Below are 21,164 nucleotides of genomic sequence, written 5' to 3'. Positions count from 1 at the left end.
AGCCCGAATCTCCACGCTATCTAGTCCAGCCTCGTTCTCTTCCTGACCCTGATCTTATCCCACCTGTTGCCATGCACACATACAAACAAGACAACAGCCGGATAACTCCGGTGAGAATTACATTCTCAGTATAAATCATATATACATGCAATAATATAATCAATATAAACGCATATAACAGACATTCATAACATGTATCCAAATCATATTATAAATCCATATCCAGAATAAATCCTATTCTAAACATGTATCATCATCAGGAACATAAATCAACATGTACCATATTCAGGAACATAACCAACATGATTCAATATAGACGCTCAATCGTACTCGTGACTCCACGACTCAGACTAGACTCCATCCTAGTCTAGGGATCTCGGTTTCCAGATGTGGGTATTCCTATATCGACCAACAGTAATAGAAAAGACTCCAGTTCTATCCACGTCGATATAACTAAACATCTAGTGTCCTGATCTAACCGTCATGGACTATGACCCTATCGCCAATATCCTATCTTGTGACATCGTGCAATGTGCCCGTAGCGATCCCGCCACTATCAGGCGCTTCTGTCACAAGAGTACGACACTATCTTGTGACATCGTGCAATGTGCCCGTGGCGATCCCGCCACTATCAGGCACTTCTGTCACAAGATCACTCGTCTAATACCTGGTATCTATCAATCAAGAAAACAAGCATTTTAATACATCTATTGCAAATATCCATGCAATACTATAAAGTATGTGATTTAGGAAAACTCGAGTCAAACCTCACTCGAGTTGTGCAATCCCAACTCAACATTGATTTATACCTTTATCTTCACGGTCTGACGAAGTTGAGTCTGTCCATATCAAATCTGAAATAACAGTATCACATAGACCGTGTCAATATACCACTTAACTCAAAGCCTGTTCTGATCAATACACAAATCAAAACATAATCTGATCAATATTGAATCAAGACACAATCTAATCCATATTGACGATATCACAATATAATCGAAGTCACTACTGAATCTGATTAATCTGAATTTAATTCAAATCATCGACATAACGGCACAATCTCAATATCCCCGTAAATACCATATCTACAAATATCAATTACAAATCATAACCCATATCCGATACAATATGTAATCAATCAATAATCTAAATCTGTTCGGGTTTCAGTCCATATAATCAAAAATTCATAACAATTCCATACCCAATCTGTTCTTCGATCTGACTTCGTTTATATACTGGTCAGTATATCCAGAACACATAACAATAGTCAAATCTCCATTCGTAATCAGGAACGATACAAGTCTGATATCAACTCTCAATCAATTCTTTCTAAAAATCATAATAATTCCGTACAGTATCTATTCTTCAATCCGGTTTCGATTCTACGATGTCTAATATTTCGAGAACAACATATATGAATTCTATTCAATTCTAACAATAACATATTTCCAAACCATTTCAAAACATAGTAATACTTACGTCCTGTCGAAGCTCTTGTTGGTAAAAACACGATACTGAAATCGGATTTAAAACCGGGTAGCTGGATCTTGCAAAACCTCAATTCTATGATGCAAGATGTTTAAAGAATTTCCAGGGAACTCTCGCTTGTTTCTTTTCTGATTATGAGGAAAGATGACTTAATATATATCAAACGTGCATGTAAAGAAACGTGGCTCATTTTCCATGATTTCCAGGCGGCGCTCGGGTGGTCGTAAATTACCGCTCGGGCGCGGCATGTTCTGTCAAGATGTTCAATTGAACATCTCCTGGCGCTCGGGCGGTCAAAAATTACCGCTCGGGCGCAATACTTTCTGCCGATTCCTCTTCATGTTGAACACTAGCGCTCGGGCGGTCATAATTTACCGCTGAGGCGCCAGATGTTCGGCCCAACATCTTGGTGTAAAATGTAACGATGCCCTACTTCTTCATTTGAGTTCCTATAACCTCAATTCTAATTACAATAATTAAATTTCGGACATTACAATAATCAACACACATGAAAACATAAATGGTCAAATAAAATACCTCTTCCAAAGAGTTATTAGCACACTTTCCTGAGTAGTTATTAGCACACTTTCCTGAGTTATATTAACTTAGATCAATATCAAGTAATTGGCCTTCCTTTTGGAACCAACCACGTTACCACCATATCCTTCATTTCAGTGGCGCCATACTCAGTTGGTCTCCCTGAAGAGAGAAATGGTTGTATCAGCGTCCGGTGTTTATTCTAGTGTTTCCTTCTTTAGAGGAGGAGGACTGAGCCCCAATTCGGCCCCGAAGAACCGTCGCCCGATGGTTTCGAGATGCTGTAATGCCAGCCTGATCACGAATCCTGATTCTTTCGAGGTTGGAAGGTTGATTGGCAGCTATGGATTCCTTAATGTAACCAGGTTTTTCAACTGATTCATCCTTTTTCCTAATCATTTTTGCTGTTGTTATCGTCAGCCAATCTATGGATTCCTTAATGTAACCAGGTTTGTCAACTGATTCATCCTGTTTTCCTAATCATTTTTGCTGTTGTTATCGTCAATTGTTACCACTACTGTATCGGTACACATAAATCAACAACATTTTTAAAATTATTCGGTACTGTTGAAAAGTGATCAGATTGATTAGAAATGAATATATGTACTTTTTGAAGCATTTACTCAAGAGTTTTCCTCATAATCAGTTACTCGGGTGGTTTGCAATCCCCGATGAACCTGGAATTTTCTGCCCCTGATGCGGGAAAATTGCGAGTTCAAGATATTGGGGAAGGGGATGTGAAGATCAGGTGCTGACGATAGTTTTTTATTTTGTGTTTCTTCTGCATGAACATGAATGTGATTTAACAAAATGCTTGCCGCTTATAGAGCATGTGACAGCTATTTGCAGGCTTTATGAAGGAAGAATAGTTCAAGGTCCGCTTAGACGAACTCCTGTTATTTTTAAGGTGATTTGTTTATTCACTAAATATTGACATCAGTATTTAGGCCATGCTTCCCTGTTAATATTTTGGAATATGATGCCATATGGGAGTGTGAGCTCAACGAAAAATTCTTGCAAAATTGCACTGTCACGCTATAGATTCTAGGTACTGTTTCCTCTAATTTCTCGGACCAAGCTGACACGATGATGTCATGAAGGTATATCCTGGAAAACAAGTTGGTGGAATCGAGTCTGACTTGATGGCTGCCAATGAGCTGAGTGCCCATGCCTCCCTACAAGTAATTTTTGGTTCTAGTTTAAACATTGATCTGAATCCCACTCTCTGATGAATTTAAACTCTATGGACCTTCCTTTAACTACTTTATGTATACTTGCATGCAGGGCAGTTCTAATGCCATAGTCTGCCAGAATATCCTGATGCTTCTGGGAGGGTTTGAGACAAAAACTGGTGAACAGGTGTCTATCCCTGATATTCAGCTGCCTGATGAACTGTTTTTTCGTGCTTATATTTGTAGAAACCTTATATATCCCATATTTTCGACAGTGGCTTGCTTTCCGGAATGATGGAAAGTACACTGCTGCTGACTATGCAAAAGTCACGAGTGAGAAGTTGTCCAAGGCTCGCGAACATGGAGATCAAAATTCTTGGAACCCTTACGCGAAAGATGAAATATTCAAGCGTAGAAGGAAGTATGTTGCTAAACTTCTTCAGGGTGCTATGAGAGGCCTGGCTTACATGCACGACCGTGACAGATTGCACCAAAGTCTTGGACCTGTTTCTGTTGTTGTCAAGTATAGATCCAATATTTCAGTTGAACTGCTATTTTTTGTTCTTTCCAGAATTTATCTTTCTTCTCATCTGAACATTATGTAGCTGTCTGTTTTGCAAATGGTAGTACAATGGTTGAGAAAGAAGCTACTTATCTAGTTCCACAGCTTCGAGATCTTGCCTTTTCAGTTGATATAAGGTATGCATTAATATAGATTATTAAGTTAAGCACACATTGTATGCCTGTTGATCTTAGCCAGAATTTCAGTCCTTTTTACTTAGAACTAACTGGATTAGTCACCTTGTTTCTGTGGGATTTTTCGGAGGAGAGAAATAGTTTTTCCCCAATATTTATACCTAATTAGCCATCACAATAGCTTAACATATAATGCGGATTTGTGCATAATTGGTACTGGCTTGAAATTGTAAATTCTCACAAGCCTTGGAATTTAGTCTCTTTTTAGTATTCAGCACCTGCACTTGAGGCAAAATATAAGTCTATTATCATTTTATATGTCTCGGAATTCAATTCCACCTATAGAAGTGATAGCCACCTAATACGGTTCTGCAACATGAAACTCGAGTGAGGACCGATACGGCACTTGTGAATATGAATGCATGAATTAAATCATATGCTTGTTTGCCTAATTTGTCGTAAGACTTGGAGAGGGTGCCAACAGAAAAGCTTGGAAACAAAATGTTTTGGATGGAGAATGTTACAACATGTGACCATGGTGGGATTTACTACATGTTAGTCACTGTCATCTTGTCCCAAAACCATAAGATTAGGTCGGCCTCACCTGCCAAGGCCAGAATGTTACATTCTTGACCTGGCACAATAAACACATTAGCATTAATGAGGAAGTTCCAGATCAAAGGATTGGAGATTATTTCTCTCTTTAAGGATCTTGAGCCCAGAAATTATACAGAGATAGGAGGATCCCTATTCTAATAATTTGTAGTCGTTCAGATGGCCTATAATTTGGCTTAACCTAGTTCTAAGAGGGGAAAATTGTTACTTTCTAGGTATTCGGAGCTTGCTGAACGTTCGATGCTATCTGAAGGACTATGGAGAAGGGCAACTGCTGCTGCTGCTTTCACACCTTTGGAGAAGCGAGCCTTTGGAATAGCAGATGACATGTACCTTATTCTCCAAATACAGGGGACAAGCTATTTTTTTCTGAAAGATTTATCTAGACTCTGATACATTTTTGGCTCTTTACAGATACGAAGCAGGGCTTCTTTTTGCGTACTTAGCTTTTGTTCCATTTTGTGAAACAGGAGTCATGGACAGCCTTTCCTTGCGAGTAAGTCATGCATGCATTTTAAGTTCATGTTCTTTCTAAATTCAACAACTGGATTTTTTGTTGCTGTTTTAATAATTCATGCAATAAATTTGCAGAGGCTTTTAGAGAACACATTCCGACTTGATATTGAAGCTATGAGAGAGTAAGTTGTGCACATGTTGTTTGCCTTGACATTTGGCAATGACATGTGAAATCACAAATATCTATGACTACAATGTTCAGTCTTTCTGAATGTGGACCATCTTCCACTTTATCATGGTGTTTTGAGTTCACGAAGAACACGCAGACTTAAAACCTGAAATTTTATATTTGTGAGGACTACAATTTCTTTCATATACCTGTCTCGAGTAATGTGGCCTTTTGAACTTACAAGTGCACCTTCAGTCCAACTCAATCTTCGTAATAGCTTTTTTCACTGGAAAATGAAACTAGGACCAACCCCGGAATGAAATAGAATCAAAAGCCTGCTGATTCTTCTTGCTTTCAAAATCCACCACATTATCATATTTCTCTCCACATATTCAAGTTCTGGACACTTCTCCTTGGTTGCATCAAGGCTTGTTTGCTTGCTCTTTCACAGATATTGTCTAGCCGATGACCGCTTGGTTGAAGCTGTTAAATTTCTAGATCTCGATGACCACGCTGGTTGGGAGTTGCTTCAGGTTCATTTTACTGTTCTTCTGAATACATGGAAGATATTACTATTGCTAGAATCATTAGGCGTTTATTTTGAAATCCTAGCGGTCGCTCATGTTTTTCAGTCTATAAATTGGTGCAGGCCATGCTAAATCAAGACTTTCGACAGAGGCCGATTGCAGAGGCTGTGTTGAACCACAGATTGATCACTGGTGCTCTTGTTCAGGGGATTGTTTGAACATTACTTCTCATTGTATTTTCATTTTTGGAAAAATAGAGTATATGTTATCTACAATGTAGGCAACTCTTTAAAAAATTGTCTACAATAATATGGAAAGTCCTATGAATTGAGAGATGAAATACAGCTTCCGGACTTTCTGTGTAACAAACTTCTAAGGCAAAAACTTGTGTGAGACGGTCTCACGGATCGTATTTGTGAGACGGATCTCTTATTTGGGTCACCAATGAAAAAGTATTATTTTTTATGCTAAGAGTATAATTTTTTATTGTGAATATGGATAGGGTTGACCCGTCTCACAGATTATGATCCGTGAGATGGTCTCACATAAGACTCACTCAACTTCTAATGGTTTACATTTTAAAAAAAATTCTAATGTTTTAAGCAATGATAGAAATAAATTGTGATGTTTTCCTCCATTTTTATAAATTTTTCCAGTTTATTATTTTTTAAAACAAACAGTATCAACATCAGACGAGAGATTATCAAAACATTGACGCTTAGTTTGGTACGGTGGATTCATTAGGATTAAGGTGATTTTTTTACTTTAGTCAATTGTTTGGTGTATTTTTTACTAAACCCACCTAATGTCTTCTCCAATGGATAAGGCTATACAAAGTGGGTTAAAATAAACCCTCACATCAGGCCCAGATTATTAATCCTTGTCCCTATCAAAGCGGCATTTCCCCAAATTACCCTCGAAAGCCCCAACAATAATTCATCCTTCATCTTGAGGACATCGTACTATTAACAGAAACGATGTGCTAGGTTTTCGTTGTGTGCTGTGGACACCTCAGAAATCAGGTAAACATTTCTTCCACGACCTCTCTCATCGCTTACGTTTTGTAAGCTGTGTTCGAAATTAAGTTTTTGTAGGTTCAAATTTGCTGGTGTCTCCTGCGAAGTTCGACAGTTGTGAGGAGGCTGTGACGGTCTTGGTAAACGACATCTCTTTAATTATCCTGCTTTCGGAAAAACGATGTTGGTTGTCTCCTTTGTGGTTTCCAATCGTTGATTGCAATTTTGCGTTGTTCAGTGTTTGTACTGTATTTGTTTGCCTGTACTACTTGTATTTATGTTTTGTAACGTTTATATTCTGTAAAGCATCTTCTCCATCTCATTTACATAACAACATCGCACATTAAGACCAAAGCGGAGTAAACATCTCTTGTTTTTTTACTTACTACAATGTCGAATTTCTGAGTACTGGAATTCTAAGTAATATTTTCAAGCTTTTGTTTTGGGCATTAAATTAAAGCTGATCGTAATGCAAGTTTCACACTGTTGGAAGAATGTGTTAACGTCTTTCTACCCAAGCACTTGTAAACAATAAATTATTTCTTAAACCTCACTTAGTATTTTCAGTACTTCTGATTCTTTTTTTTTTTTGTTCTAAAGTTCATTGTTAACCACTTGTAACCATTCATCCGTACACAATAAATTAGATGTTAGACAACAGTTAGTATCTTCAGTACTTGTGATTCCTTTTTTTTTTCCGTTTCTATATTTCATTGTTAACCCGAAGTTGAATTTTATTTCTTGCTGAAGTATCTTCCTTAGCTGCCCATTATGCGTACACACATTACTGTGTTTGTGTTGCTGCACCAAATAATGTGTCGAGCATTGTTGGTTATGTTACTCGTGAGACGACATATAATGAAGTTACGTGCACAACGACGTTGCAACAAGCGTACCAGAACAATGGCCTATAGCATGACAGAAAGAATACGCGTGCAAATGAACCATTTGCACAGGATTATCGAGCTAGGAGACGTTCAATGTGTGCTGAACTTGCGAATGAACAGGAATGCATTTCTACGCTTGTGTTATTTGCTAACTAATGTTGGAGGACTAGTCGAGTCTAGATATGTCCGTGTTGAAGAGAAGGTGAGCATGTTTCTCTCTGTCCTGGCTCATCACAAGAAAAATAGAGTTGTTGGACATGACTACGTACGTAGTGGCCATACAATCAGCACCCATTTCCATCAAGTGCTACAATGCATTCTCATGCTACATCCTTTACTACTTGTTAAACCATCTCCAATCGACGAGACTTGCACAAACGAAACTTGGAAATGGTTCAAGGTAATGTCCCAAAATAAACAGAGTAGATACACACATTACTCCTTTTTCATGGATACATTTTATTGAAGTTATTAATGTTAAATTGTACAGGGATGTCTTGGTGCATTAGACGGAACGTATGTAAGTGTACATGTACCTACCGTGGACAAGGCACGATATAGAACAAGAAAAGGTACTATCGCAGTCAACGTCCTTGGGGTTTGCGACCGTGACATGAAGTTCATATATGCACTTACGGGGTGGGAGGGATCTGCCGCTGATGCCAGGGTTCTTAAAGATGCAGTGACTCGTGACGATACACTGAAAATTCCAAGAGGTTCTGATCTTCTTTTCGTGCTATTATTAACTGTGAATTCAGTACACTTGTTTTTAAAATAGTGTTCGCAAACGTTGTTAACTAATTTCTTATTTGTAGGCTGTTATTACCTATGTGACAATGGATATCCCAATGTAGAGGGGTTCTTGACTCCTTACAGGCGAGTACGATATCATAGGGATGCTTGGGGAAACCGTGCAAATGGGCCACAGAATTTTAAGGAGTTATTTAACTGGAGACACTCGCAAGCCCGAAACATAATCGAGAGAGCATTCGGTCTGTTGAAAAAAAGATGGGCCATACTTCGAAGTCCTTCGTTCTATCCACTAAGAACACAGAACAGAATCATAATGGCGTGTATGTTGTTGCATAACTTCATCAGGTCTGAGATGCCCGACGATCCAATCGAAGAAGTGAACGATGACGTAGTCAGTCCAGTGATTGAGATGCAAGATGATTTCATCACTAGCTTGGAAGCGTCGGATGATTGGGATAGTTGGCGGGAGAACCTTGCTATGTCTATGTGGATGAATCTAACCTAAATAATTACATTGTTTGTAAATGTTTCGTTATAACTTTGGCATTCAAGTACTTGTCACATTTGATGTTACTGATTTTTATTTGTACGTAACTTGAATGCTTGATGTCATTTGCTTACAATTTAGTCAAACCAATTATATAGTTCTTGTTTACTACGAACCGTGATGGTATGTAATATGAACTAGTATGACATGGCTAACCATTGTGGTGTATTACTACCAGGTACAGGACTACAGGCAGTGGCAACATCCTAGTTCTGGATAGTTTTGCAACATCCGAGAGCTTTGTTGGCAAAGGCAAAAAAGCTGATAAGACAAGACGTAGTTGGAGTGAACGTGAAGAAGAGTGTCTAATACAATCACTGAAAGAGGCGTCGGCAGAAGGTTGGAAAAGCGGAAACGGATTTCGGCCTGGCTATTTAGCTTTCCTTGAGAATCGAATGAAAGTTGCATTTCCTGACACAAATATACGTGGGAACCCACATATTAACTCTAAAGTTCATGTGTGGAAGAAATTGTACGGATCTTTAGTGACACTACTGAGTAAAAGTGGAGTCGGATGGAACGACACAGAGAAGACCATTGAAGCTTCAAACGAAATATGGGATGCGCTGATAAAGGTATGTTTTTTTCCAACATTACCTGTCTTTTGTTATTGCATAAGAATAAGTTATGTCGTTACGAGGTGATATTATATTCGTAGGCAGACCACAACGCACGGTCAATGAGACACAAAAGGTGGACATATTACCATGATTGGTGCGAAATCTTCGGTAATGATCGGGCAACCGGGGAGAAAGCTGAACATTTTGTTGCTGCAGTTCAAGAGGTTCTTACCATGACACCTGAAGTGGCTAACGATACAGGTATGAATCTGGACGCATTGTTCTCTGTTCGTGAGGGAGGTGATGAGTCCATCTCTGTAAATGTCACACCGTCCTCTCGACCCACATCTGCTGCGCAATCAAAGAGTAAGAAACGAAAAATTGTAGATGCTGCTGACGATGCGATAGTGGAAGCCATAAATAATTTTGCAACCATCACCAAAGACACGATGACTGACCTCATCAAACAATTAGCAACACAAAAGGAAGCCGTCCATGAGAAGATGCGCAATGACCAAGACAATGTGTTAAAGGTTATGGAAACAATTCCTGAGTTGACCGAAGACGAGAAAGTTATGGTTATTGAAGAATTGGTGGAGAACCCTGCAAAATTATCACTGTTCTTGCGCTTGGGTGAGGGCGGCAGATTGAGCTTAGCCAGACGGTTGCTACGAGGAGGTTGAGGTTATGAATTATCATGTGTCACTTTTGGGGTAATATTTCATTTTGTTGCCTGTATTTTGAGGAGTTGCTGAATTTGTATGCATCGCAAACTTTGTTACCAACCTTGCTGCTTCAGAGTCATGTGTTTGATTTGAATTGATTTGTGCGACTCTTGTGTTTGCCGAAGGGATTAATAAAGATACTGAAATTTGGAGCTATGCATTGGCCCTCTCCCCTTGTTAGCCATTCGTGAAATCTTTAAGGCAGGGAATTACGAAAGTCCCAACATATTTGCACCAAATTTTTTTACCAAACTTCTGAAATGAACACACATATCTGATACCAGTACTTTTTTTCTATTTGTCCGTGTACGAAAATTATATTGTTCCGAGAATAATTGTGGATGATACATAAAATGAATATTGTTAAACAGCACAAAATATTTGTAGTACATGTACGAAACATATGGGCTACTCATTTTCATAAACAACAAAATATTTTAAAATGTGCATGTTTCATAGCATCATTTCATTACAGTGGCACATGACACTAGCGAAATAGTCTTCACCACCAAACCGTCGACTACATATACAACTATAAAACACTGCAAAACAACAAAAGGGTGGCTGCAAGACCAATTCACATGATGCCCAAAGCTTACATGATTACCCACTTGACTCGCTTGAAGAGTCAATGACGACAACCGGTACACATTTCTCTTCCGCAGCACGCTTCTTCGTCGAACGCGTGTCTGCATTCCAGCCACGCTTCTTGCTTGTTAGATGTTTCATTAGTTCTTTCAAATACATGTCTGCCACAGGGTCTTTAGGCTTCTTGGTTGATGATGTTTCCTTAGTCGAAAGAGGAGGAACCAAACCACCCGTTTCCTTCCCCGTCGCAGGTGCTGGAGGATGATCAAGACCATCGCCTTCGTCATCTGATAACAGTGATATGAGGGGTACTACATAGTTGCTGTTCACAGAAGCTTGAGACCCACTGTGGCAAGTGACGGACATCTTCGTAGCTGAGAAAAAATATTGTTTCTGTTTAGTGAGACAAATATGACAATCAAATTGAATCTCAAATATTGCCTTAAGTAGAAGATGAAGCGAATTAAAGGCTCACAACTCTCCCAAATTAAATGTCGTATCCTGAAACAAACAGAAAATAAAATGATTTGGTGTAGTGGCAGTGTAGGTCAACCACTATACATAGGCAGCTGTTTGCATTCAATATCCTTCATTCCAAAACTGTGGAACTGGACCCGAAAATTAGCCTAAATACTCACAAATGCATTTAAAGCCAATCACATCAATCCCACCACTTGGCCTGAAATACCAACGGCGAAGGTGCACACAAACGAGATGAAAGTGTGTGCTAAATGTTCTTATCCCCACAACCATACATAACAATAGAATTCACCTTCGCATGCAGCAAAATGGCAGATGCACTTCACTTTGCAGCCGAAAAAAAGAAGCTCATCCGCAAAAGCTTGATGCACCTTAATCTTTTCGAATAATTTTTCCGAGTCCCCGTGGATAGTGAAGTACAAACAGTTATATAAAACACGATACACTGCATATTAAAACGAAATCTATACATCTTAAAATGTGAGAATGAGGTTGTTACTGTCATCTCAGCATCGCTTCACTGCACGGTGTGTATTTGGGGTTACAAATGAAATAACACTGACTTAAGCAGCTACGAAGATAGATTTAACGAACAAAATACATTCGGAACGATGTTGAACGTCAAAACATGTACAATAACAAAGTAGTAGAGTATTACAACTACTAGAAGCAGCAAATAATTACAATACCAAGTGTTTTTGTAGCTCGTAAGCAAAAAAAAATAAAAGTCGACAAAACAAACAATATGAATCATCAACGTGGACAACATTTCACACAACAATTTCACAACATAACAAACATACACACAAATTTTTTCTTACTTACTGATTACAATAACAAGGATGAAGAACATCATTAAACACAATATTGAACAAATGCAACCAAAGCAACAACAAGCTTGTTCGACAGATAGAGGGTTGTGATCCACTGGATCATTTGATGGAGCTGATGTGGTGGAGGCAGTAACTGAGTTGGTTCGGACGTGTTGTTCCGTGTCAAGTGTATCAGCATTCTGCAAATTATAAGACTGTGAACTACCAGATGCAGTGTATCCTTCTGTGTGCCGACGCTTGAGAAAAGGGGAAGGAGGATTTTGCGACGATTTTGAACCCATCTCGATGTTAGATGATGGTTCATTGCTTGAAGATACTTTTTCATACTCATCGTACCAAAAGAATCGGTTACGATGTTTCAACCCGGCTGGACATAAAAAGTAATAGTGGCCGGGTCGTGTCGAATGCGGACCAGCTTCACGTAAAACCATAAACCCATTGCCGCACTCGCATTGCGGTGGTGTCTTCAAATCCATGAAAGATACGCTAAAGAATCATTCAGTGATTTCCTAAATGAGTTACATATGTAGACATATCGGACTAAATTACATGTGAAACGGAATTACTTTTTTCGCAATACCATAAACTTCAGCAGACCAAGAAAATTGTAAACAAGTTTCGATCTTCAATGGAGAAACATGTTAAAAATACTTTACTGCTAGGTTGTTGAAACTAACACATTCCCACATTTACAGAAACAGGAACAAAGTCAAAAGCCACGTTTAAAGGCATTGATTCAGATTTAATATGCCATGATTGGCAAACAAATTAACATGGAAAGGGTTCAAGTTAAAGAGATAAGAAACCTGGTACGAAGTACAAATTGTCTACAAACATTAGGCAACCTTCAGATGGACTGTAGCCACTTTTGAAAAATTAACGTCAATTGCAATGGAAGTTAGCGTAGGGAAACAAGAAAATCAGTAGCAATGTAAAATTTTTTAAATGTCCATCAATCCAACCCAATGAACATACAAACATAATCCTCGCATACCATAAGGATCTCAAAATTCAGCATAAATCCTTCCAGGAACGAGTTAAAAATCATATGAAATCTTAAAACCAACAACACCGTGACTCTAAAATATTGTAAACAATTATCAGAATTTATCATATACCATGCTACGAAGAATTTCTAAAAAAATTCCATAAAACGAAATTACGGATATCCACACACGGTCGTAAATCTAAAAAATTGTCTAATTTTCGAACAATTACTCACACTTCCTCGAGATGGTTGTTATCAAAATTCCTTGTACGCAATGTGTGCTAACTTACATACTCTCGCAATGTCGCCCCATTTAACACCTGCAGAATCGACTTTAAATCCTCCACATGTTTGGTTAAAGGTTACCACAACAATGCGCAGTGTGGACGGCTAGGGTTTTGTTGTGGGAACGACAAGAAGAGGAGTGGGGTAGATGAAATAGGTCTTAGTTTAAAAATGAAAATAGCGAGGGGTATTTCTGGTAGTACACAAATAAATAGTTAGCAAGTCCCAGTCTTAAAAAACTAACCAAACGAAACAAAGGATAGAAACAAACCTAACAAATCTTGGTATATCAAATACTTAATCATTTTGGTACTAATCATTTCATTTGTCCTATCAGCTCAACCAAACTAAGCCTGAGTATTTAATAATTGATATGTGTTGGTTCCACTTACGATAACTTGAGATAAGAATATAAAAATAAAGAATAAATTGGACACTGAGATTTTCGTGGAAATCTTCAAAAAATTATTAGGGTAAAAACAACGGGCAAGATGAAAATAATTTATATGTAATATTTTATTGTTTACAACCACTCACTGTGCTTTAAATAGAATACACACTCTTAATACAGGAGAACAAACACATCACAAATATTATAGAATTAAGAACTCAAATGTTATAAAATGAGAGAAACTCGATGAAGTGATAATTTCAGAATGAGAGTAGTGAACTCTATTTATAGAGTTCTCCGTCAGTGTGAGACCGCGTATCAGCAGTTTCCTTCAATATTTAATGTTCAACAAAGCCTGCCTACCAATTCAATTCTTTGTCTGTCACCAATAATTCCAACCTACATTTAATGATCTTTGCCAATATTTCTCCCACTTGAAAATTCTATTGATAATCAAACATCTCCTCACTTCCTTTCAATCTTGTCATTATCTGATGTTTACGTTTCAACTAGGCCACTTGAGGATCTACACCACTCCAACTTTTCAATGTTTATTGGTTTGGTCAGAACATTAGCTATGTTATTCTTTGTATGGATATTTTGTATATCGACATGAGGATCGTGTGCTAGCACCTTCGAAGATGCTTCAAACACTATATTCTCGAATGAGTTGCAATAGCTCGTGTTCTAAGAATGTTAACACCGATGAATTAAATCGAGTTTGCTTTTAAAAACCAAGCCGAAGAAACTCGAAGTAATTCTTCGTGAAGAAACTTGTTATATTAGAAAACATTTTAACTTTTGTAAACTGAATAACTGAAAAGCAAAGAATCGGTTGTAACATATGTCAGTTCAGTTATGGTGAAAACTGAACTGGCGGATGCTCCAACTGATCAAGTTAGTTTGAAAACAACAGTTAATCATTTAAGTACACAAGATATGTTTATGGATGTTCAAAGACTTCAACTGCTCCTACGTTACCTCTTCTACCACATCGGGTAGGATCCACTAAAAGACTTTGATTTATACAACTACTTGTACAAACCCACTCACTTAGAACTTACACTACTTGCCTCAACTGAACTCCTAGCCTAGACTGAAGGCAGCACCTTTCAGCTAACACTTTTTTAACGTCTGTGTGTCAAAGACTACATACACAAGTTTAACGTCTTTGTGCAAGAAAGTATTTGAGAGTGAGTGAGTGTGTGTGTGTGTGTGGAAACTGAACAAGGAATAACCAGAAAGGTGTTCCAACACACTGAGGGAAAAGAGCTTCTAAACTAAGCTGATAACACGTTGAAGTGTCTCTCTGGTCTCATTGCTTCTTGAAAGCTGATAAGCATTGAGCGTGCTCTTTTCTCACTTGAATTGATGTGTTCTTGATATGCTCTCTCTTCTTGATTTTCCTCTCTCTTTTTTTCGTCTCAACCTGATCTTCTATATTTAGGCAGGAAACTGATCGTAGAGTGAGACTCGATAATTGTATCTGTTGCAGCTTGAATTCGTTCCTAGGACTTTGTTTCACGACTTTTCCGACAAGTCTCTAGGAATCTCTCGGCTTTAATCTTTGCTGTAACGTCCATTAATTGTACTACAGATAGTACATATAATTTACCCAGTGTGCACAACTGGATTCCATTGAATAAGCTTTGTTGTGTTTTCCATACTGATTGATTCCTGACTGATGCATTGAACTGGTCTGGTGAAATCAGTTGGCTCTTCAGCTTAATTGGTTACAATGGTTCAGTTGAACTAGTCAGTTGGACTTTCCATCAGTTGAGCACTTCATCAGCTGACCGAGCTTCTAAAGATCTTCTGCTGAATTACCTAACAACTGATCAATCGCTTCAAGTGTTCTTCGATACATCAGTTGGATTGATTCAGCTTGGGCAATCAGTTGACACTATCAGTTGGCATTCTCGAAAGCTTCAGTTAGGCGAGATAACTGATCAGTTCGGCTTCCGATCAGTTACAGTATCCTGCTCACTACGATAAACCATTAGTAACAAAATAGCAAGTTTTGTTAACATCAAAATGAAGATTGCGAACATAAAATGTTCCAACACAACACTTCGTTCTTCTACTACTTTTTGTACGAAGTGAAATTGGACTCCAATGTGTTTTATCCTAGAATGAAATGTTGGATTCCTTGCAATGTGCAAGGTATTTTGACTGTCACAAAACAAATAAACATTCTTTTGTTTGTGTCAAATCTCCTCCAATAACATTTTAATCCATATTTCCTCCTTGCAAGCTTGAGTAGTTGCCGTGTATGCTGCCTCCATTATAGATAATGTCCACAACTGTTTGCAGTTTTGAAACCCAGCTTACAGCTCCCCCTGCAAGTGTAAACACATAACCAATAGTAGATTTTCTCTTATCAGGATCACCTGCATAATCTGAATCGACATAGCCCCTGAGTGTAAAATCTAATCCTCGATAACATAATACAGCATTTGAGGTACTCTTAATGTATCTAAGGATCCTCTTAACAGTACTACAATGCTCTCTTTCAAGATTCACCATATACCGACTAACTGCTCCCATTGCTTGAGCAATGTCCGGTCTTGTACATATCATGGCGAATATCAAACTTTCCACTGCTGATGCATATGGTATTTGAGATATCTCCATCCTCTATGCTTCACTGCTAGGACGCATTTCAGAGGATAACTTGAAGTTAACAGGAAAAGGGGTCGAAATTGGCTTACTATCTTGCATATTGAAGCGTTGCAAGACTTTATTCAAATAATTTTTCTTGGAACGCCAAATCTTTCTATTACTTCTGTCTCGGTGAACTTGCATCCCTAGAATCTGGTTTGCTAGTCCCAAGTATTTCATATCAAATTCCCTAGCCAATTGTGCCTTCAATCCTTGTACCTGATCTTTGTTGGGTCCTACTACCAACATGTCGTCCACATACAACAGGAAAATAATATAATCATCACCAGACCTCTTGAAATATGTACAAGGGTCTGCACTCAGTCTGTTGTATCCAAGGCTCATGATATAGGAATAAAGTCTCTTGTACCAACACCTCGGCGCCTATTTGAGACTGTATAGAGATTTGTTCAACATGCAAACCTAGGTTCTCTTTGCCTTTTTCTGCAAAACCTTTTGACTGGAGCTTATAAATTTCTTTTTCAAGATCTCCAAGAAAAAATGTCGTCTTCACATCTAGCTGTTCTAGATGTAGGTCAAACACCGTACATAATGCCAACACTACTTCGACTATTGTAAGCTGAACCACAAGAGAAAATATCTCATTGAAGTCAATGCCTTATTTCTGAGCATAGACTTTTACCACCAATATAGCATGATACCGCTCCACTTGATTATTGTCATTACGCTTTATCTTATAAACTCATCTGTTACCAATGGCTTTCTTCTCTCGTGATAGTGTAACAAGATCCACAAGTTTTATTTTTTTCTAATTCCTCCAGCTCTTCTTGTACATACAAGTTTTGAGTAGCCTCATGAAAATTCGATGGCTCACCATCCTCTGATAATAAACAATATGTAATATTTTTTTCAGTGACATAATCTGAAAACGAACTAGGTGGTCTTATGTCTCGAGTTGACTGCCTCGCATTGGAAACCCCGAACTCAACATGTTCTTGTTTTTCGTGCTCTGGTACTGCTTCACAATAAATTTGACATTCGTCCGTCTTATTTTCTACATTAAATATAGTAGTTTCTGAATTTAATGTACATTTGTCTACTTGTTTTTTATCATCCTCGAAGATAACATCCCTGCTGATGACAAGCTTGTGGACAGTAGGATCCCACAAGGGAAACCCCTTTACTCCATCAGCATAACCCAAAAATATGCATTTTTTTTATTTTGAATCCAACTTCGATCTTTCTTGCTCATTGTATAGAACGTACACATGACTTTCAAACGTATGCAAATGAGAATGATTTGCCGGCTTCCCGGTCCACATCTTCATCAGATTCTTCAGATTAATCTCCACTGAAGGTGAACGATTGATAATATAACAAGTGGTTTCGAATGTTTCCGCCCAAAATGACTTGTCTAGACCCTCAGTCCTCAACATGGCTGTTGATCTGTCCAACAAGGTCCTTTTCATCCGCTTCGCCGCTCCATTCTATTGAGGTGTGTAAGCCGTTGTGAATTGTCTTTTGATGCCCTCATGTTGACAAAATGAATCAAACTCGTTAATGGTATATTCTCCTTCATTGTCTGTTTTCAAACAATTGATTTTCTTTTCAGAATAAAATTCAACTCGCTCTTTGAAATCTTTGAAGATATGGAAAACATCTTATTTCTTCTTGATTGGATACACCCAACATCTCTTAGAGAAATCATTAATGAACGAGATAAAGTATCTCGCTCCTCCTAGGGATACAACTGGTGCTTGCCAAACATCCGAATGACTCAGCTCCAATATGCTTTTATTTCTGGTAGTAGAAGTGTTATACTTTAATCTGTGTTGTTTACTGGTAACACAATGCTCACAAAAGGGTAATGGCACTTTTTTAAGTCCCGACAACAGCTTCCGTTCTGAGAGAATTTTCAACACTCGTTTTGACATATGCACGAGCTTTCTATGCCATAACACCGTTGATTCTTCTCCTGAACCAATTGATGCAATAGCTAGTTCCGCCTCTTTGTGTGTTTCTCCCAAAAGTACATACAGATTTTCAGCAACTTTTATGCCTTCATAACCACAAGCGCACACTTCAAAATTTTCATGGTCTCGTTCTCGATACGGGTTTTGCATCCGATATCATCCAATTGTCACAAGGACAAAATATTTTTTGTCAGTTCCTTCACATGTCGTACCTCCTGTATGTTGCGAATGCTTTCATCAAAAATTTTATTTTATAGTACCGACCCCAGATATTTCCAATGCATGAACATTTTCCATGAATACAGATCCCCCTGAGACTGGTTCATAATTATCAAATCATTCTCTCCGAGACATCATGTGCCACGTCACTCCTAAATCCTTAATCCACGTGTCACAAAATTTGTGTCTGCCTTCTACAACTGTTGCCGCTTTACTGAATAATATGTCACCACCACCTGAAGTACTGGACATATTTCCTTGATATTTTTTTCGATGCTCGTATACTCTTTCTTGAAATTCCCTTTACCGCCACATTTACAGAAGTAAATATTTTTCTTCTTACTTCTCAACTTCGGTCTACCTCGTCTTTGGCTCCCACTGGACTCATGATCCATGATTCTTTCTCTTATCATCGATAAAGCCTCTGCATGCTTCGATTTTACCAACCTATCTTCCTTATTCTTGCGCCGACTTTATTTTCCCAAAACCGCAGTTAAGACATCGTCGAATTTTAGAGAGCCCATAAGAATATTGTTGTTTAAGTTGATGATAGTTGATCATATGAATCTGGTAAACTTTGAAGCAGATGCTCCACACATTCATTTTCCTCTATTTTATGCTCCATTGAAGTGAGTTGGGCAAATAGAGTATTTAGTGTATTTATATGGTCAGTCATCGATGAGGGTTCTGCCATCCAAAGAGTATAAAGCCTTTTCTTTAGGAAAATCTTGTTGTGTAGTGACTTGACCTCGTACATCTTTGTCAGAGTATTCCAGATAACTTTTTCTCTTTTTATGTCAGAGATATTTGACAATGCTATAGCCAAGTGTAAATTGACAACAACATTATCATTCATCTCATTCCACTTTCTCTTGTCCGTCATTTCCATCGGTCTATCTCCAATAGCCTCCAATCAATTTTCTTTTTTAAAAACTTCTTGTGTCTTTATTTTTTACAACATAAAATTGCTTCCATTGAACTTTGTTATCTCGCACCTGCCCGCCATTATGTCTGCAACAATTTAGTATACTGGACACAATAATCTCGCCTTAACAAAAAATCTTTAAAAAAAAATTCGTATGTAGAAGATCAGTCTAAGCTACAACCATATAGCATACTTAGAATTTTAAGAAATTTTAAACCAAGGCTCTGATACCATTTTTTGGTCCCACGTGCGGCAACTTGATATAATAATATGAAAATAAAGAATAAATTAGACACGGAGATTTACGTGGAAAACTCCCAAAAAATTATTAGGGTAAAAACCATGGACGAGATTAAAAATATTCCACTATAATATTTTATGGTGTAATAGAACACTATTTCTCTTAATACTAGAGAACAAACACCTCTTAAATATTATAGAACTAACCACTCAAATGCTATAAGATGAGAGAAACTCGATGAAATGATGATTTCAGAATGAGGGGAGGTAGCTCCCCGTCAAGTGTGAAACCGCGTATCAGCAGTTTCCTTCTATATGTAATATTCAACAAATCCTGCCTACCAATTCAATTCTTTGTCTGTCACCAATAATTCCAACCCAGATTTAAGGACCTTTGCCTGCAATATGATCAAGTTAACCAAAAGTTAAACTCAACTTGCTCTGTAATTTAGCTTTCGATTTTACAATACTATGGTAGTATTTGCAAATATTTAAAAAAATATTATTTGTTTTTCTTTTGCAAATTTTTAGTGAGCACGTGCAAACATTACCAATGTTCGATATTCGGTGGCGAGGTTGGATAATTCTTTTTAAATCGATTGAGAATGAATGATTTTTTTTAAAATAGACAATTTTGAAGTCTAATGAAGCAATTTCATTATTTTAGAATCAGGTTTCGCATCTGCAAATAAAATAATGGCCATTAATGATCGAAACATAAAAATTAACTATCAATATGAAGGATATAGATTTGAAGCGGTGGTTATTTGTATCCGAGAGTCAAAATGAAAAGATGTTTGATAGTTTAAACGATGTTTCTTCCAAGCACGTGTTGGGGATGACATAATTGCAAATCGTGATTGAAGAACGCTAAATGCCAACTCCACATCTTTCCTGTAGGACTCTTTTTTCATTGCAAGATATTTCTTTTTTGGACCTTGAGGATGGTGAATATTTTGCACAATAGTTGATATGAATCTTCGTACGAACGAAAAGCAAACACGATTATTCAAACTGCGCCCTCAATTCAATAACGTTAAAAAGACTTTGTGTTGTGTCCCGATCCTTTGAATCAAGTGTGTGCATGATTTTCACCTCTAAACCATGAAAATTTTAGCAACAAATATTCACAAAGAAAACACCCGAAATTCGAACGAACTTTCAAAGAACAAGCCCTTGACAATCCGCGTAAAACCATCGACAAACGTCACAAAGTAAACTTTGATAAGTTTGATTTTAAATTCAAAGGAAGAAGCTTTTGGGTTGTTTCAGAGAAACTCGAGAACAATCAATTCAATAATCAAAAATATGAAAATAATGCTCAAAATTCATGCATATATGTGAGTAATTCCGATGCCTAATTTGAGTTAATATGGATTAATTATATTTCGGTGGATCGAAGGACCGAAAAGGTTTAGGATCGTCCGATCAGGGTCAGATCGTCCGATCAGGATTCGGATCGTCGAGACAGG

The 21,164-nt window shown here is 37.8% G+C and overlaps 2 protein-coding genes across 3 annotated transcripts; both read left to right on the top strand.

Moving 5' to 3' along the window:
• The first annotated feature begins 2,099 nt into the window (after positions 1-2,099).
• On the top strand, positions 2,100-6,023 carry LOC140816583 (uncharacterized). Of its 2 annotated transcripts, none has more exons than XM_073175935.1 (12): positions 2,100-2,474; positions 2,672-2,773; positions 2,875-2,932; positions 3,126-3,206; positions 3,310-3,384; positions 3,473-3,720; positions 3,825-3,896; positions 4,724-4,837; positions 4,923-5,004; positions 5,100-5,146; positions 5,585-5,666; positions 5,783-6,013. In XM_073175935.1, exons 2-12 carry the CDS (start codon positions 2,697-2,699, stop codon positions 5,876-5,878), a joined length of 1,032 nt encoding a protein of 343 aa, XP_073032036.1. In that variant the 5' UTR covers positions 2,100-2,474; positions 2,672-2,696; the 3' UTR covers positions 5,879-6,013. The 2 variants fall into 2 exon arrangements, with proteins under 2 accessions (XP_073032036.1, XP_073032035.1); XM_073175934.1 differs by having other exon boundaries at positions 2,101-2,390; positions 5,783-6,023.
• A 2,817-nt stretch (positions 6,024-8,840) lies between these two features.
• LOC140816047 (uncharacterized) lies at positions 8,841-10,272 on the top strand. The gene is made up of 3 exons (XM_073175114.1): positions 8,841-8,902; positions 9,042-9,438; positions 9,522-10,272. Exons 1-3 carry the CDS (start codon positions 8,841-8,843, stop codon positions 10,104-10,106), a joined length of 1,044 nt encoding a protein of 347 aa, XP_073031215.1. The 3' UTR covers positions 10,107-10,272.
• The last annotated feature ends 10,892 nt before the right edge of the window (positions 10,273-21,164 follow it).

This window comes from Primulina eburnea, chromosome 16 (genome assembly GCF_022965805.1).
Source record: "Primulina eburnea isolate SZY01 chromosome 16, ASM2296580v1, whole genome shotgun sequence".
Lineage (NCBI taxonomy): Eukaryota > Viridiplantae > Streptophyta > Magnoliopsida > Lamiales > Gesneriaceae > Primulina > Primulina eburnea.
This window is presented reverse-complemented; position numbering and strand designations above follow the sequence as displayed.